Below are 14,173 nucleotides of genomic sequence, written 5' to 3'. Positions count from 1 at the left end.
TTTTACTGGTAACCTGATAATTTCATGGTCAACATTAGAGACTGGCTTTCAATTCCAGAAGCTGCTCAGGAGCAGTGTGTCGGATTCAAGCCTTAGTTTCCCCATTACTGCTGGATCAGTTCATTAATCCAGTCATGTCAGCCACATTTTCCGTCTTGTGCATGTTTTGTTTTAAAAATGTTATTTTACCAGTTTAAAGTGCAAAAAAATTATAAAATGCCTTTTAAAACTAAGGGTGAGTTTTCATTTGTTTCAGCTATCAAGGAGACCTGCAATTGGTTTGTGGCCAATTATGAGCTGGCAAGGAAGTGAGGAGATGGAGAGTGATCAAACGTCAGACCATGGAACTGCAGCCACAGTCAAACATGCACACGATGATTATGGGGTTGGGTTGAAAGTAGATATCCTGAGGATTGGCTGTTATCAGTCTCACTAATCAAAAACAATTCTTTGCCATTTCCAATTCAATGTTTTCCTCTCTCTGTGCAGTATTTTCTGATCCTCGCTGAGGCTTTGGCAGTGAAGATGGTCCCATCGTTGCAGCAAGCTGCTGCTGACCCTGTGAAAGCCAGGGAATGATGGTGGATGTGCAAGTGATGTTGTAATTCAGCCCAGTATGGGAGCAAATGGTTTTATTTTTTGTGAAATGAGTCACTTTGTTACCAGTTTCTAATTGTCCTTGACTTAACTCTATATCTATAATTTACTTGTGTAGGTGCTAAGCACTGAGCCACTATGCTGCCTATGTAAAGATGGCAGATTTCCTTCCTGAGAGAACATTAGTGAAACAGCCTTATAACAATTAGTTCCACTAGCTGCTGTGATGGAATTCTAACCAGTTTCTCCAAAACAGTAGCTCAGATGTAGGAGCTACCAGTCCAGGGACATTTCTACCCTCTCTCCCACTGGTGACATTGTTCTTTCGTCTATCATAAAATTGGTCTTTGAAAATAATTTGTGTATTCCCTCTTAGGGTATTTTTCCAGATTATAGACATTGCTGCAAATTATTTTGGTCATGGTGACCAACTTTCTTTGTTAGCTATAATAAAGATGAATTACACTAATGATATATCTTAAAATAGCATTTTTACACTTGCAACTGGTACATGGACAACAGGCATGTTATGGACAGACCTTAAGTTTAAACAGGCTGTGTGCAGTCTCAGCAGGGGATCAGTTTATGTGCTGTGGAGGGGTGAGAAGAGGATCTGAGAAACAGCTGCCAGTGAGTTTCTCATGTGCTGCATGAGGTCCAAATCTGATCTCCATAGCCTCATGTTTACAATGGCTAATCCATCTGACCTGCACATCTTTGGACTGTGGAAGGAAACTAGAACATGCAGAAAAACCCATTTCCATGCAGCCAGGGAAAACAGGCATCAGAGACTGGAATTGAACCCAAGTCTCTGGTGCTGTGCTAAGCACTGAGCTGCTATGCTGCCCAACTTTAATATTCAGACCGTCTGCTTCCATCTCCTTTGAGGAAGAATTCCAAATATTCCACTTTTAAGACTTATTTTTCTGAGAAAGGAGTGCTGCACACTCAACTTGGAGCAGCAGTGCAAGTTAGAAAGGGCAAGGTTAGAATTCAGTTGTGAAAGTAACAAGATTGGGGTATTAAAGTGCAAAAATTACAAGCTGTGTTAGAGTTTCAGGTTTTTTAAAACTTCTGGTTAAGAAATGGGAAAATGCATTTACAAATAATTCAAAAAACTCTTACAATCAACCAGCCCCACCAAGAGGGACTGAAAACAAAATTGCTGGAGAAACTCAGCAGGTCCAATAGCAAAGTGGATAGAAAACAAAAAGTTGTTTTAAGAGGTTCTGATCAAGGGTGACTGGCCCTAAGTTGAATAAGTTGGCACAAGTCTGACAGGATAAATGATCTCCACTGTTGGATCATTTTAATGATTCCACCGCTGTACATTTTGGACCTTTCCTCCCTTGCAAAATTGGTCTGCAAATTAACTGGAATAAAAATTGGGCACCACCATCTGCAACACTCCATCTCAGTGCACACACTGTCATAGCAAGAGAAACACACTACTTCTCAGCATACTAGGAGCAGTACAGTACATAACTAACTCCTCCTAGTTTCAATCTTTTAGATGGGCCCAGGGCAGACTGAAATTTGATTTAGCATCCTGTCTTAAACAATAGTCGCTCTACCAGTTCTGCAATCCGTCAGTAGTATAGTGAAATTAAAGGCCCAGCAAAAAAGGAGATGGAGTAAAGCAAATGCTTCAAATCCTTCAGTTAGAGGGGAGGTAATTGTAAAAATTAAACTTAGTTTTAAAATATCAATTTATTTAATGTTAAAAATCAATTAAAATGATAAATACATTTTATTACATATGACACCAGAATGTGATTAATAGAAATTTGACAAATGCTTAGTGTTTTAATCATAGGAAGTATTGATTTTTGTTGTGGTTCTGTTCGCCGAGCTGGAAGTTTTTGTTGCAGACGTTTCGTCCCCTGGCTAGGCGACATCATCAGTGCTTGGGAGCCTCCTGCGAAGCGCTTCTTTATAAACACCGGAGGAGACATCAAAGAAGCGCTTCGCAGGAGGCTCCCAAGCACTGATGATGTCGCCTAGCCAGGGGACGAAACAAAAACTTCCAGCTCGGCGAACAGAACCACAACAACGAGCACCCAAGCTACAAATCTTCGCACAAACTTTGTATTGATTTTTTGACTGACAATTCAGAAAATCTGTTGAGTGTAACTGAATGTAGATTGATTAGCAGATCCAAAAATATGGCTAATCATAATTTTGAACTTAAATCGTGGAGAAATCAATTAAGCTAAACAGTTCCATCATTTTGAATGGAAAAAAGGGATCTTACATGAAGCTTCAAAGATTTTGATATTTACCCTGATGGATTCCTTTAGTAGGAAAGTAAGCAAAACCTCAAGCCCAACTTGTCCAAATATAAAGCTTTACTGTTAATCAAACAGGTTCAAAAACCTAGTCCAGGAACAGAGTATTTAACTGGTTCATTATCACCTGATCACAATTTTTTTATTTCTACCCCAATCACTTCCGATAGTTATGCCTCAGAAAAAGCAACCAGGGAAACCACACACAACAAAAGCCAATAGGAATGCTGATATCAATGATTTCTTCATGCAAAGTCAAGTTCAGATTTAATACAGAGGAAGATACTGCAATCCTAGAATAATGGGGAGGCCCAAAAACCAAGTTACACAAAAGAGTACTTACAGGCCAACCACACAGTCAATTGGTAAAAACTATCCATCCACCTCAATTCTCTGTACAAATATCTGCAACAGTGACACCATACTACAAAAAGTAAAACATACAAAGGATACTTGCTGTCCTGAGCAATGCTGCAGACATAGAACACATGACTGAGCAGCGAGCAAGGGACAGCAGAGTCAGGGCTACTGTTTTGTGCACCAACATTGCACAGAGTAAGAGGTCAGACTCAATCCATCTTAAATAAAATACTGTACAATTGTACAAAAGTATCTGGTCAGCAGGAGGACCCCTATTCTGCCAACTAGTTTAAATTTCAGTAACAAACATGAATGTGCAAATTAATACAAGGCTCCAGAGACTACATTGTAGTTTGTCCTTATCTCTGACCGCTTTCAAAAGGTACAAGACAAAAAGGAGTACATAATTCTGAAACTATTCTTTCTACACCCCCTCACTTGGACAATTTTCCTAGTTGCAACTGCTTTGCCATAACTCAAATTTTTGGGAGTTGTAAGCAGATATTGTGACAGCATTGCAGCACTATTCTCATTTTAACCATTCTTGGCTTTCAGACACTCTTAAAAAATAAAGGCATTGCACATTGGCAGTGGCTCACTTGCTGTTAGTAACCAGGGATAAGTCAGTCAAGAACATTCAAATAACACCATTAAAAAAAAAGGGAAAAATAACCACTTATTCACTTTCCAAGCAAAAAAAGTGAATAAATCAACATTTGAGATCAAAAGGGGCAAAAAAAAAAGGAGGAGCTGAAAATCCATAGCAGGTCTTCTGGCAGAGTGAAAAGATAGTCTAATGTCAAGCTCAGAACTAGACAGGCAGAGTTTTTAAAATTAAATGATACAGTCAATCATGCTTCAGATGCCTAGTTCCAAATAGTCTTGCTGATTCTGCAGAGTTTTGGCAGGGAAAGAGAGATTGTTGAACAATAAGACATTACTAATCAGTGTTTCTTATATATTCAGAAAGTCACTATTTAAAATGACACTGTAAATTAATCAAATTCAAAACTACTGTAAAATTCTACAACTAAGCAACAGTAATTTAATTGTATGAAGATTGTCCTGAACAGTGGACTCGACAAAATTCTTGCCCAGTAACTGCTTTATTTCGACATGGTTGACCAGTCTTCGTGATTGCACAACATGGTTGCCTCTGTGCGAGAGATCTGGCATTAGAGAGATGAGCAAGGGGAAAAAAAGTTAGCTGCATTGTGAACCATTTCTCAATAGCTCATTGTGGCTAGATCTGATCAGAGTAAAGTGCAGTGACCAGGATCCCTCAAAACTTAAATCATGTTTAAAGTTTAAGAAAGGTGGTAAGGACAAGCCAGGGAACTATAGGCCAGCGAGCCTGGTGTCAGTGGCGGGCAAGTTTTTGGAGAGACTCCAGAGGGACAGAGTGTACATGTATTTGGAAAGGCAAGGACTGATTCGGGATAGTCAACATGGCTTTGCGTGGGAAATCATGTCTCACAAACTTGATTGAGTTTTTTGAAGGAGTAACAATGAAGGTTGATGAGGGCAGACCAGAAGATGTGATCTATATGGACTTCATAAGGCGTTCAACAAGGTTCCCCATGGGAGACTGAATAGCAAGGTTAGATCTCATGGAATACAGAGAGGATACAGAACTGGCTCGAAGGTAGAAGACAGAGAGTGGTGGTAGAGGGTTGTTTTTCAGACTAGAGGCCTGTGACCAGTGGAGTGCCACAAGGATCGGTGCTGGGTCCACTACTTTTCCTCGTTTATATAAATGATTTGGATGCAAGCAGGAGGTATAGTTAGTAAATTTACAGATTAAACAAAAATTGGAGGTGTCGTGGACAGCGAAGAGTGATACCTCAGATTACAACAGGATCATGATCAGATGGACCAATGGGCTGAGAAGTGGCAGATGGAGTTTAATTCAGATAAATGAGAGGTGCTGCATTTTGGGAAAGCAAATCTTAGCAGGACTTAGACACTTAAATGGTAAGGTCCAAGGGAGTGTTGCTGAACAAAGAGACCTTGGAGTGCAGGTTCATAGCTCCTTGAAAGTGGAGTTGCAGGTAAGGTAAGATAAAGATAGTGAAGACGGTGTTTGATATGCTTTCCTTTATTGGTCAGAATATGGAGTACAGGAGTTGAGGGGTCATATGTGGCTGTACAGGACATTAGTTAGGTCACTGCTGAAATATTGTGTGCAATTCTGGTCTCCTTCCTATCAGAAAGATGTTGTGAAACTTGAAAGGGTTCAGAAAAGATTTACAAGGATGTTGCCAGGGTTGGAGGATCTGAGCTATAGGGAGAGGCTGAACAGGCTGGGGCTGTTTTCCCTGGAGCGTCGGAGGCTGAGGGGAGACCTTATAGAAGTTTATAAACTCATGAGGGGCATGGATAGGATAAATAGACAGTCTTTTCCCTGGGTTGGGGTGGGGGGGGTCCACAACTAGAGGGCATAGGTTTGGGATGAGAAGGTAAAGATACCCTAAGGGGCAACGTTTTCAGGAGGGTGGTATGTGTATGGAATGAGCTGCCAGAGGATGTGGTGGAGGCTGGTACAATTGCAACATTTAAGAGGCATCTGGATGGGTATATGAATAGGAAGGATTTGGAGGGATATGGGCTGGGTGCTAGCAGGTGGGACTAGATTGGGTTGGGATATCTGGTCGGCATGGACGAGTTGGACCGAAGGGTCTGTTTCCAAGCTGTACATCTCTATGACTCTATGGGCACGACATCAGGAATAGTCCTGGGAAAAGAAAAGAAAAGTGGGGGAAAACCAAGAGGTGGAAATATACAGTCCTTATGGATTCTCATTTGCTTCCAGAAAACACAAGCATGGAATAGAATGACAGTTCCAGTCTTTCGTTTTGGCACAACACCACCTGGATGAGGCAAAAGGGAGTACAGCAGATGCTGGAGATAGAGTCAAGACTGTGGTGCTGGAAAAGCACTGCAGGTCAGGCAGTATGCAAGGAGCAGGGATGTTTTGGGGCAAAAGGCTCTTTATCAGAAATGAGGCCAGGAGCCTCGGGAAGAGAGATAAATGGGAGGGGGTGGGGCTGAGGGGAAGGTAGCTGAGAGTGCAATTGGTAGATGGAGTTGGGGGTAAAGGTCAGAGGGGAGGGTGCTGCAGATAGGTGGGAAGGAAGATGGAACAGGTCATGAGAACTGTGCTGAGCTGGAAGGGGTTGGAACTGGGGTAAGGTGGTGGTGTTGTTGGGGGGGGGTTAAATGGAAGGGAAATGTGGAAACTGGTGAAATCCACATTGATGCCATGGGGTTGGAGGGTCTCGAGGCAGAGGATGAGGCGTTCTTCCTCTAGACATCAGGTGTTAAGGGAGTGGCAATGGAGGCGGCTCAGGACCTGCATGTCCTCGGCAGAGTGGGAGGGGGAGTTAAAGTGTTCGGCCACGGGGCGGTGTTGGTTGGTTGTTTGTATGTACGTATGACCATGTCGGAGGGGAAATTGTAGAGACCTCCTCCCACCTTACCTCCTGCAAACATGCCACATCTGTTCGCAGGAGGACTAGTTCCACCACAGAACACATGGTGGTTGATGCTCTCCAGCACTTCTTATCCACATCCTGCACCTCCACCCTCGAAACCCACCCCTCCAACTGCAACAAGAGCAAAACCTCCCCTGGTCCTCGCCTTCCACCCCACCAACCTCCATATACATCACATCATCCTGCACCATTTCCGCCACCTACAAACACACCCACCAGAGAGATATATTTCCCTCCCCATCCCTATCCATTTTCCATAAAGACCCTTTGCCTCCATGACCACCTCGTCAGGTCCATGCCACTGACAACCCATCCTCCCCTCCCTGCACCTTCCCCTGCCACCACAGGAATTGCAAAACCTGCGCCCACACTATTCCCCCGCACCTCCATCCAAGGCCCCAAAGGAGATTTCCACATCCAGTTTCACCTGCATTTCCACACATCATTTATTGTATCAGTTGTTCCCGATGCGGTCTCCACTGGGGAGACAGGCTCTCCTAAGCACTCTGCGAGTAGGCGTCATCTCCGGGACACCCTCACTACTCAACCCCACTGCCCCATGGCAGAACACTAACTCCCCCTCCCACTCTGCAGAGGACATGCAGGTCCTGGGCCTCCTTCACCGCCACTCCCTCACCACCTGACGCCTCATCTTCCGCCTCGGAACACTTCAACCCCAGGGCATCAATGTAGACTTCAACAGTTTCCTCATTTCCCATTCCCCCACCTCACCCCAGCTCCAAACTTCCAGCTCAGCACTGTCCCCATGACTTGTCCGACCTACCTATCGTTTCCACCTATCTACTCCCCTCTGACCTATCACCTTCATCCCCTCCCTCACTCACCTATTGTACTCTATGCTACTTTCTCCCCACCCCCACCCTCCTCTCATTTATGTCTCCACCCTTCAGGCACTCTGCCTGCATTCCTGATGAAGGGCTTTTGCCTGAAACGTCAATTTTCCTGCTCCTCGGATGCTGCCTGACCTGCCGTGCTTTTCCAACACCTGGATGAGAACAACCAGGTACTTCATATGAAAGTCAATTCTTTTGCCGATCACAATAAACCCAATACATCCTTCTGTTTAAAAGATCACCTTTCTTCTGGCAGTAGTTGAAGAATCAAGCAATCTAATCACCCTCAAATTTCCCCTGACTCAGATCATAAACTGATATTTACATTGCATCCTCACTGACCAAAAAGGGAAACAGTGTGTCTTACAATTACACAAAACTCATTCATGTCACCTCAAAGTTTTAGCTCAATGGAAAAAAGACAGCTTCTTAAATATTTCTACAGCTGGAGCATTTCACCCAGTGAGATCCCAGGAATTCTACAAAGCACATTTTACATCCTTCCCACAAGATTAGCCAAAACTCCAAACAAAGCTTAATGAAAATTGCCTGCTTGCTTCTGTTTAATCCCTCCCTAACAGCACTGAGCATACCTAAACCCAGAAGACTTTTAGTGGCTCAGGGTGGCAGTTTACTACCATTATCAAAGGCAATTAAGGATAGGCAAAGCCCACATTCTGAAATATATACCCCTAGGTACAAAAACAAGGATGATGATTTTTTTTTTGCTTTTTACTATTACAAAATGTAAAAAGATCCTGAAGGGAAGTATCAGCTTGAACATTCCCAGATGGAGTTCAGAATTTGAAAGGTCAATGGACACAAATGATAGCTTCCTCAGAAGAAATACAAAAAAAGACAGCAAGAGGGGTCAAGGGGGGAAGAAAGTATGAAGGAAGTAAATAAAAGCAGTTATATTGGCCCCTTTACAAGCCCCATCAGCCCAAAATTCATCACGGTCAGTTTTTGATCAGATTGGACAAGTTCAGGAGGTGATAGACCTCAGCAAGCAGAACCTGCATAAAAGTGTATGAGAGAAACATTGTACAACAGAAGTGATATGTTCAAGTATTTCCAACTCTAGGGGTAGCCAGATGAATTGGTGATTTTTCTCGTTCTATACCTGCTCACCAAGACCCCCTACTTTCTTTACCATACTGTCACGCATAACTACCAGTACATCATGGTACCACATGCATCAATCTACTAAAAATCAGCTTCTAGCATTTCCTATTAGCTTTCTTCACTTCCTCTGTAGTTTCTGCTCATCCACCTAATTTTCCTGGTTTCACCACCTGCCTTCCCAGAATATTGGTTTGAAACACCTTTTCCTCTATGGCACTCCAGCCTTACATTGCAGCACATCAGGTACTCACCCACTACTGGCAGCAGAATTATTGAGATTGAAAGTTTCACTTTCAAGCATCCACACATGGTGACTCTGGGGTGCATCATCCCTTGCCTAAAACAACAAAAGTGCATTACTTACTCAGAATGTAGACAATAATAAAAGAAATATTACAAGCCAGGAATGCTCCAATTGCTCATCACTAAGCTGGTCCTATCCCACTGGTAATCAGCAGATCTCTTGATTGGAGGAGATCCTCAAATGGAGTTCAGCTGAAACCCCAAAGTCAGATTTTTAAAAAAAATTCACTTGTATTTTTCTTTAATTGTAGCTATTCCTATAAAGCAAGCTCTCACTTTTCCTGCCTCAGTAGCATTGCTCTTTGGATTATTAATGCTAGATTCCCAAGTCCTCCATGCTAGAGTTTGAAATCTGGCCATGAGATCCAAGCCAAGGACATTGCTGTTTGAAGACCCTTTTTGTCCTGGATTCCACAGCCCACCGCAAATTTTCTTTCACTCACCCCACTTTCTAACTAGAGCCTTCTTTTTAACTTCAAATTCAGTTAAAAATTCTGACCAATCAGGGAATCTTCATATTTCAAATCTGATCAAACAGCTGATTAGACATTTTTTTTCTTTGCCTTTGTGATCTAGTTTCATCAGAGCTGAGCCCCTCTTCCAAAGGATTTTTCCAGGCTTCCTAAGACAAAATAAAAAAAGTCACCAGTCAATCCAGCCTAATCATTTGATCTGCTGGTACTAGTGTTTTGAGAAATTCATCACTCATGCACATTTAATTAAAAAAAAGGAATCAACTGTTTGAAACCTGATTCACTTCACCCAGTAACTTAGTCATGGACAATGGGCACTTCAACACCTATCTTTTATTTCTATAAAACTATTGTGCACAGTTCTGGTCATCACACTGTAGGGAGGAAATGGAAGCTTTGGAGAGCTGCAAAAGACATTTACCAGGATGTTGCCCTGAATTGAAGTGTTTTAGCTAGAAGGAGAGGTTGGACAATCAAATTGTTTGACTTCACTAGAGCAGAGAGTGTGAGGGCAGTGTGATCAAAGCACAAAAGTTTGAGAGGCATGGATAGGTTGGATAGTCAGAGTCTTTTTTCCCAGGATGGAAATGTTAAATACCAGGAGGCATAAGTTTAAAGGTGAGGAGGTAAAGTTTTAAAAAAAAACAGACAAGGCAATTAATTTTTTTTTGCAAAACACAGTTGGTGCCAAAAGCAGATACAATAGCAAAATTTAAGCAGCAATTAGGCACAGGAACAGCCAGGACATAAAGGGATACAGACAGCACCAACACAGTGGGTAAAAAGACTAGTTCTTGTGCTGCACTGTTCTATGACTGCAAACCCTTTAAAATGGGAAATCTTGCTTCATCTCCTCACTTCCTTAGCTTGAGTGCTGATGCTAGGTTGAATGACCCCACCATCTCAACTCTGGTGAAAACCAACTGTTAGGACAGGGATTCTACTTGAAGCTACGATGGCATGGTTTTCTGCCACAGTTTACTTGGTAAATGTCAAAATGGTAAGTTAGTATGACAGTCGAGGTAAATAATCCTTAAGAGAGCTTAGTAGTCTCAAGATGAGCCAAGAATAAAGGAATTGCACGAAGCAGAGAACTTTCTGCTGTCCAATAAGTTTGTAAAGAAAAAACTCCACTTATCAATAAGCATCAACAGTTATAACATCTGGTTGAATTACATGAAACTTCTTTTGTCACTTGGTGACACTTGTCATTTGGACAATCTAATTTTCATGGGTAGGATACAATCAATACAAATCACCTTGGAGGGCTTTGCTGGAAGGAACTGGTCGTTAAACCAGTTACATTCTCATGAACACAAACAGGAAGGAGAGATGGATTATCCAAACTCAAGAGCAAGTATTTCCATTAAATTGAAATGCATAAGCCAAATAAATACCTTGTTCCCAAAGGTCAGCTACATTTGTGGATTTTTTGTTTGAAAGGATGAACATACTTTTCTCTGAGTGGCCTCCCAATGGGCAGAGTTGGTCAATCCTAGCCTTTTCTTCAAGATGGGTATGGAGGTTACAGGAACTTTGGAGGCGTATTCCTTTTGTGTTGTAGTTTGTGATGATGCCTGGACAGGAGTCTTTATCAGTGTATTGCTTCTTATGTTCCGCAAATCATAGTTATCTGAATCAGAGTTTTTAAAAAAAAATTAGCTCAAGTTCCTTCCTTTTCCTGATGAGGTTTCTCAAGAATGGGACAATTCTGTATATTTGTGATTTCCAAATCTACATAAATTGTACTTTTCAAATGAACACTCCAGACTGAAAAAGGTTAAGACATCATGTAGTTCAAGCAACTTCTCAAAGCAAAGAAGTTTTACGAGCATAGTTCCAGAGAAGAGGAATTTCAGTTATGCTGGTAGGTTGCAGAAACTGCAGTTGTTCTCAACAGAAAAGTTAGTAGGAGATTTTGATAATGGTGCGCAAAATCATGAAAATATATAGAGAGCAAACAGCAAGAAACCATTCGGAATTTAAAAAAAACAAAAGAAATGCAGATGCTGTAAATCAGAGACAAAAACAGAAATTGCTGGAAAAGCTCAGCAGATCTGGCAGCATCTGTGGAGAGAAAAGAATTACTGTTCAAGTTGAGTTGAAAGAAAGGGTCACTCAAAGATGCTGCCATACCTGCTGAGCTTTTCCTGTTTCTGTTTTTGTTTCCAAAGAAACAATTCCATTTGACAAAAGAATTGAGATTTAAATGAGACTCAAAATCATTTGGCAAAAAACAGCAACATAAAAGAAAATTTTATTACAGAGCGAAAGAGAGCGTGAATATGGTTCAAGGAAAACAGTCTTACATAGTGACCAAAACCTCACATTCCCCTACCCCACACAATTTCTTGGCCAATATGTGGCACCTTTTCAGAGCACAAACTTCCAAGTTGCAGCCAGTGTTATTAGTTTAATAAAATCTGGCAGTGTCAATCCTGAATATGTAGCTATGGAATATCCACGATTTAAATAGATTAACTACTTCAATACATCCTTTTTCTGGAGATTTGAAGGATGGGGAGTGAAATCCTTTATAAGTTCACTGAAAATTGTCTGCTGGCATGAGCATTAAACTCAAAAGCAATAGAGTAAATTTAAAATTGAAATGTTGCAAAGAGTCACTACTTTAACCAAATACCTCAAATACATTCACTGACTTAATCAGAGGAAGAATATAATTGAATGGTGTTCCCTGCTTTCACTAGTTTAGGCTAATCTCAGCTTCCAGTAATAAAAGTATTGACAGAACCAACTAACTGATAATTATTTTTAGTACCCATTTAAAATACACATACAAGTCCCTGTATATCCAAGAAATTCGGTTGGGTGATGCAGTGAAACTTTGAGGAGATAAAGGTGCTATATTAAAGCGTCTGTCTCTCTCCCCAGTCTGACATTTGTCCACCTGAGAAAGAGTGTTAACTGAAGTGTCAAACATCTCAACTGCACTATCATACTTCCATCGGAGAAGTAGGTCATTCAGCCTGTTGAGCCTGCTTCGCCATTTAAATGAGATCATGGCTGATCTGATCCACTTACCTGCCTCACTACCATAACTCAATTCCAATATTTACTAAAATTTTCAGTCTTGTAAATACTTTGCAGCATCTACAATTAAAAAATTCCACACATTCATAAGAAATTCCTCTGGATGTCTTGATTGGGTGACCCTTGACTGAGATTATACCCTCTTGTCCTAAAGTAAACACAAGAAGTGACCTGGATGAGGAACTGGAGCAGTGAGGATGGGACTGTTCTCCTTCAAGAGAAGGAAAGGCTGAGATGAAGTTTAATAATTTTTTTCTCAAAATCATGAGCAGGGGCTGAACAGAGTAAACAAGAAAAAAAACTGTTCCCAGAGGGTATGGGTTTAAAGTGATGTGCAAATGAAACAAGGATAGTGGAAGAAAACAAACTTTTACATGAAAAATAAAGTGGTTAGGATTTTGAAACATGGAGACAGGTTCAACTGAGACATTCAAGAGGCTGTTGGATTATCATTTGGATAGAAATGATGTAAAAGGGTATAGTGGACAAAAAAAAAGCACAGGAGATTGGCACTAGGTAACACTGATTATCTGAATAGCTGCTGCAGGCACAATGGACCCCATGGCCACCTCCTGCACTGTAATAATTGAAATTCTGTGAACCTCTTCATACCTCCTTGTCAAATTCCCTAAATGTTTCAATAAAGGTTGCCTCTCATTCTTCTAAACTCCAGTGAGTACAAACCCAACCTCCTCAGAAAATCCCTTCATACCTTGAATCAACCTATCAAACATTTTACAGAGACCCTAACACCGGTATGTCATGATGGAAAAAGAAAGTGATTAAATATCATTTATTGTAAGAGTGTGTTTTGGTTATTGAATTAGTAGCACCTGGGTTGTGCGCGCCTGAGTTAATAGATAAATTTGCATTTCTTAGCCATGGTAGTTTATTTAGTGTGTGTTTTGGAGATCTAACTTTAGAGTTTTTTTTGTGAACCAACAATAGATTTTTGTTTACCTTAGACGGTTGTGCAACCCAGCAAGGATCTTCAGGTTTGTTAAAGATTCCTTCTATTAGTTAGCCAATCCTCTCACCATATAAATAGATTACTCCCAACACCATGAGCTCTTATTTTGTTAACCACGCAGTACCTGTATCAACTGGCTTTTCAATATTCAAATATATGACATCTACTGGTTCCTCTATCTGCTTGAAATCTCCTCAAAAGAATTATAATAAATTTGTCAGGCAAAATTTACCCTTTACAAAGCCAGAGACTCTGCTTGATTATATTTGCATTTTTCATCTGTTATTACATTCTTCAAAATAGACCCTAACATTTCAGGCAGCACAGTGGTTAGCACTGCTGCCTCACAGCGCCAGAGACCTGGGTTCAATTCCCACCTCAGGCGACTGACTGTGTGGAGTTTGCACATTCTCCCAGTGTCTGCATGGGTTTCCTCCCACAGTCCAAAAATGTGCAAATTGGGCAATTTAGCATGGCCAATTCACCTATCATGTTAGGTGATGGGGTAAATGTAGGGGAATGGGTCTGGGTGGGTTGGTGTGGTCTTGTTGGGCCAAAGTTTCAACACTAAGTAATCTAATCTAATTAACATTTCCTCAATAACAACTGTTAGCCTAATTGGCCTACAATCAGCAGTTTTGTGTTATCTTCCCTCTTT

General features: G+C 41.2%; 2 protein-coding genes across 6 annotated transcripts in view; one reads left to right on the top strand and one right to left on the bottom strand.

Moving 5' to 3' along the window:
• Positions 1 to 1,762, top strand: part of LOC122550176 (GDP-L-fucose synthase) — a 33,530-nt gene extending 31,768 nt beyond the window's left edge. For all 4 annotated transcript variants that reach the window (XM_043690876.2, XM_043690874.2, XM_043690875.2 and 1 more), the window contains one exon: positions 257 to 1,762. In XM_043690876.2, the coding sequence (XP_043546811.1) occupies positions 257 to 312 (56 nt within the window). In that variant the 3' untranslated portion in view covers positions 313 to 1,762. The remainder of the gene's footprint in view (positions 1 to 256) is intronic.
• An 853-nt stretch (positions 1,763 to 2,615) lies between these two features.
• bmb (brambleberry) overlaps positions 2,616 to 14,173 on the bottom strand; it is a 45,224-nt gene continuing 33,666 nt past the window's right edge. For both annotated transcript variants that reach the window (XM_043690871.2, XM_087986861.1), the window contains 3 exons: positions 10,949 to 11,127; positions 8,970 to 9,055; positions 2,616 to 4,414 (listed from right to left, as the gene is read on the bottom strand). In XM_043690871.2, the coding sequence (XP_043546806.2) occupies positions 4,291 to 4,414; positions 8,970 to 9,055; positions 10,949 to 11,127 (389 nt within the window). In that variant the 3' untranslated portion in view covers positions 2,616 to 4,290. The remainder of the gene's footprint in view (positions 4,415 to 8,969; positions 9,056 to 10,948; positions 11,128 to 14,173) is intronic.

The sequence above is a fragment of the Chiloscyllium plagiosum genome, unplaced genomic scaffold, assembly GCF_037043375.1.
Source record: "Chiloscyllium plagiosum isolate Xiang-an unplaced genomic scaffold, Cpla_swu_hap1 HiC_scaffold_5, whole genome shotgun sequence".
Taxonomy (NCBI): domain Eukaryota; kingdom Metazoa; phylum Chordata; class Chondrichthyes; order Orectolobiformes; family Hemiscylliidae; genus Chiloscyllium; species Chiloscyllium plagiosum.
This window is presented reverse-complemented; position numbering and strand designations above follow the sequence as displayed.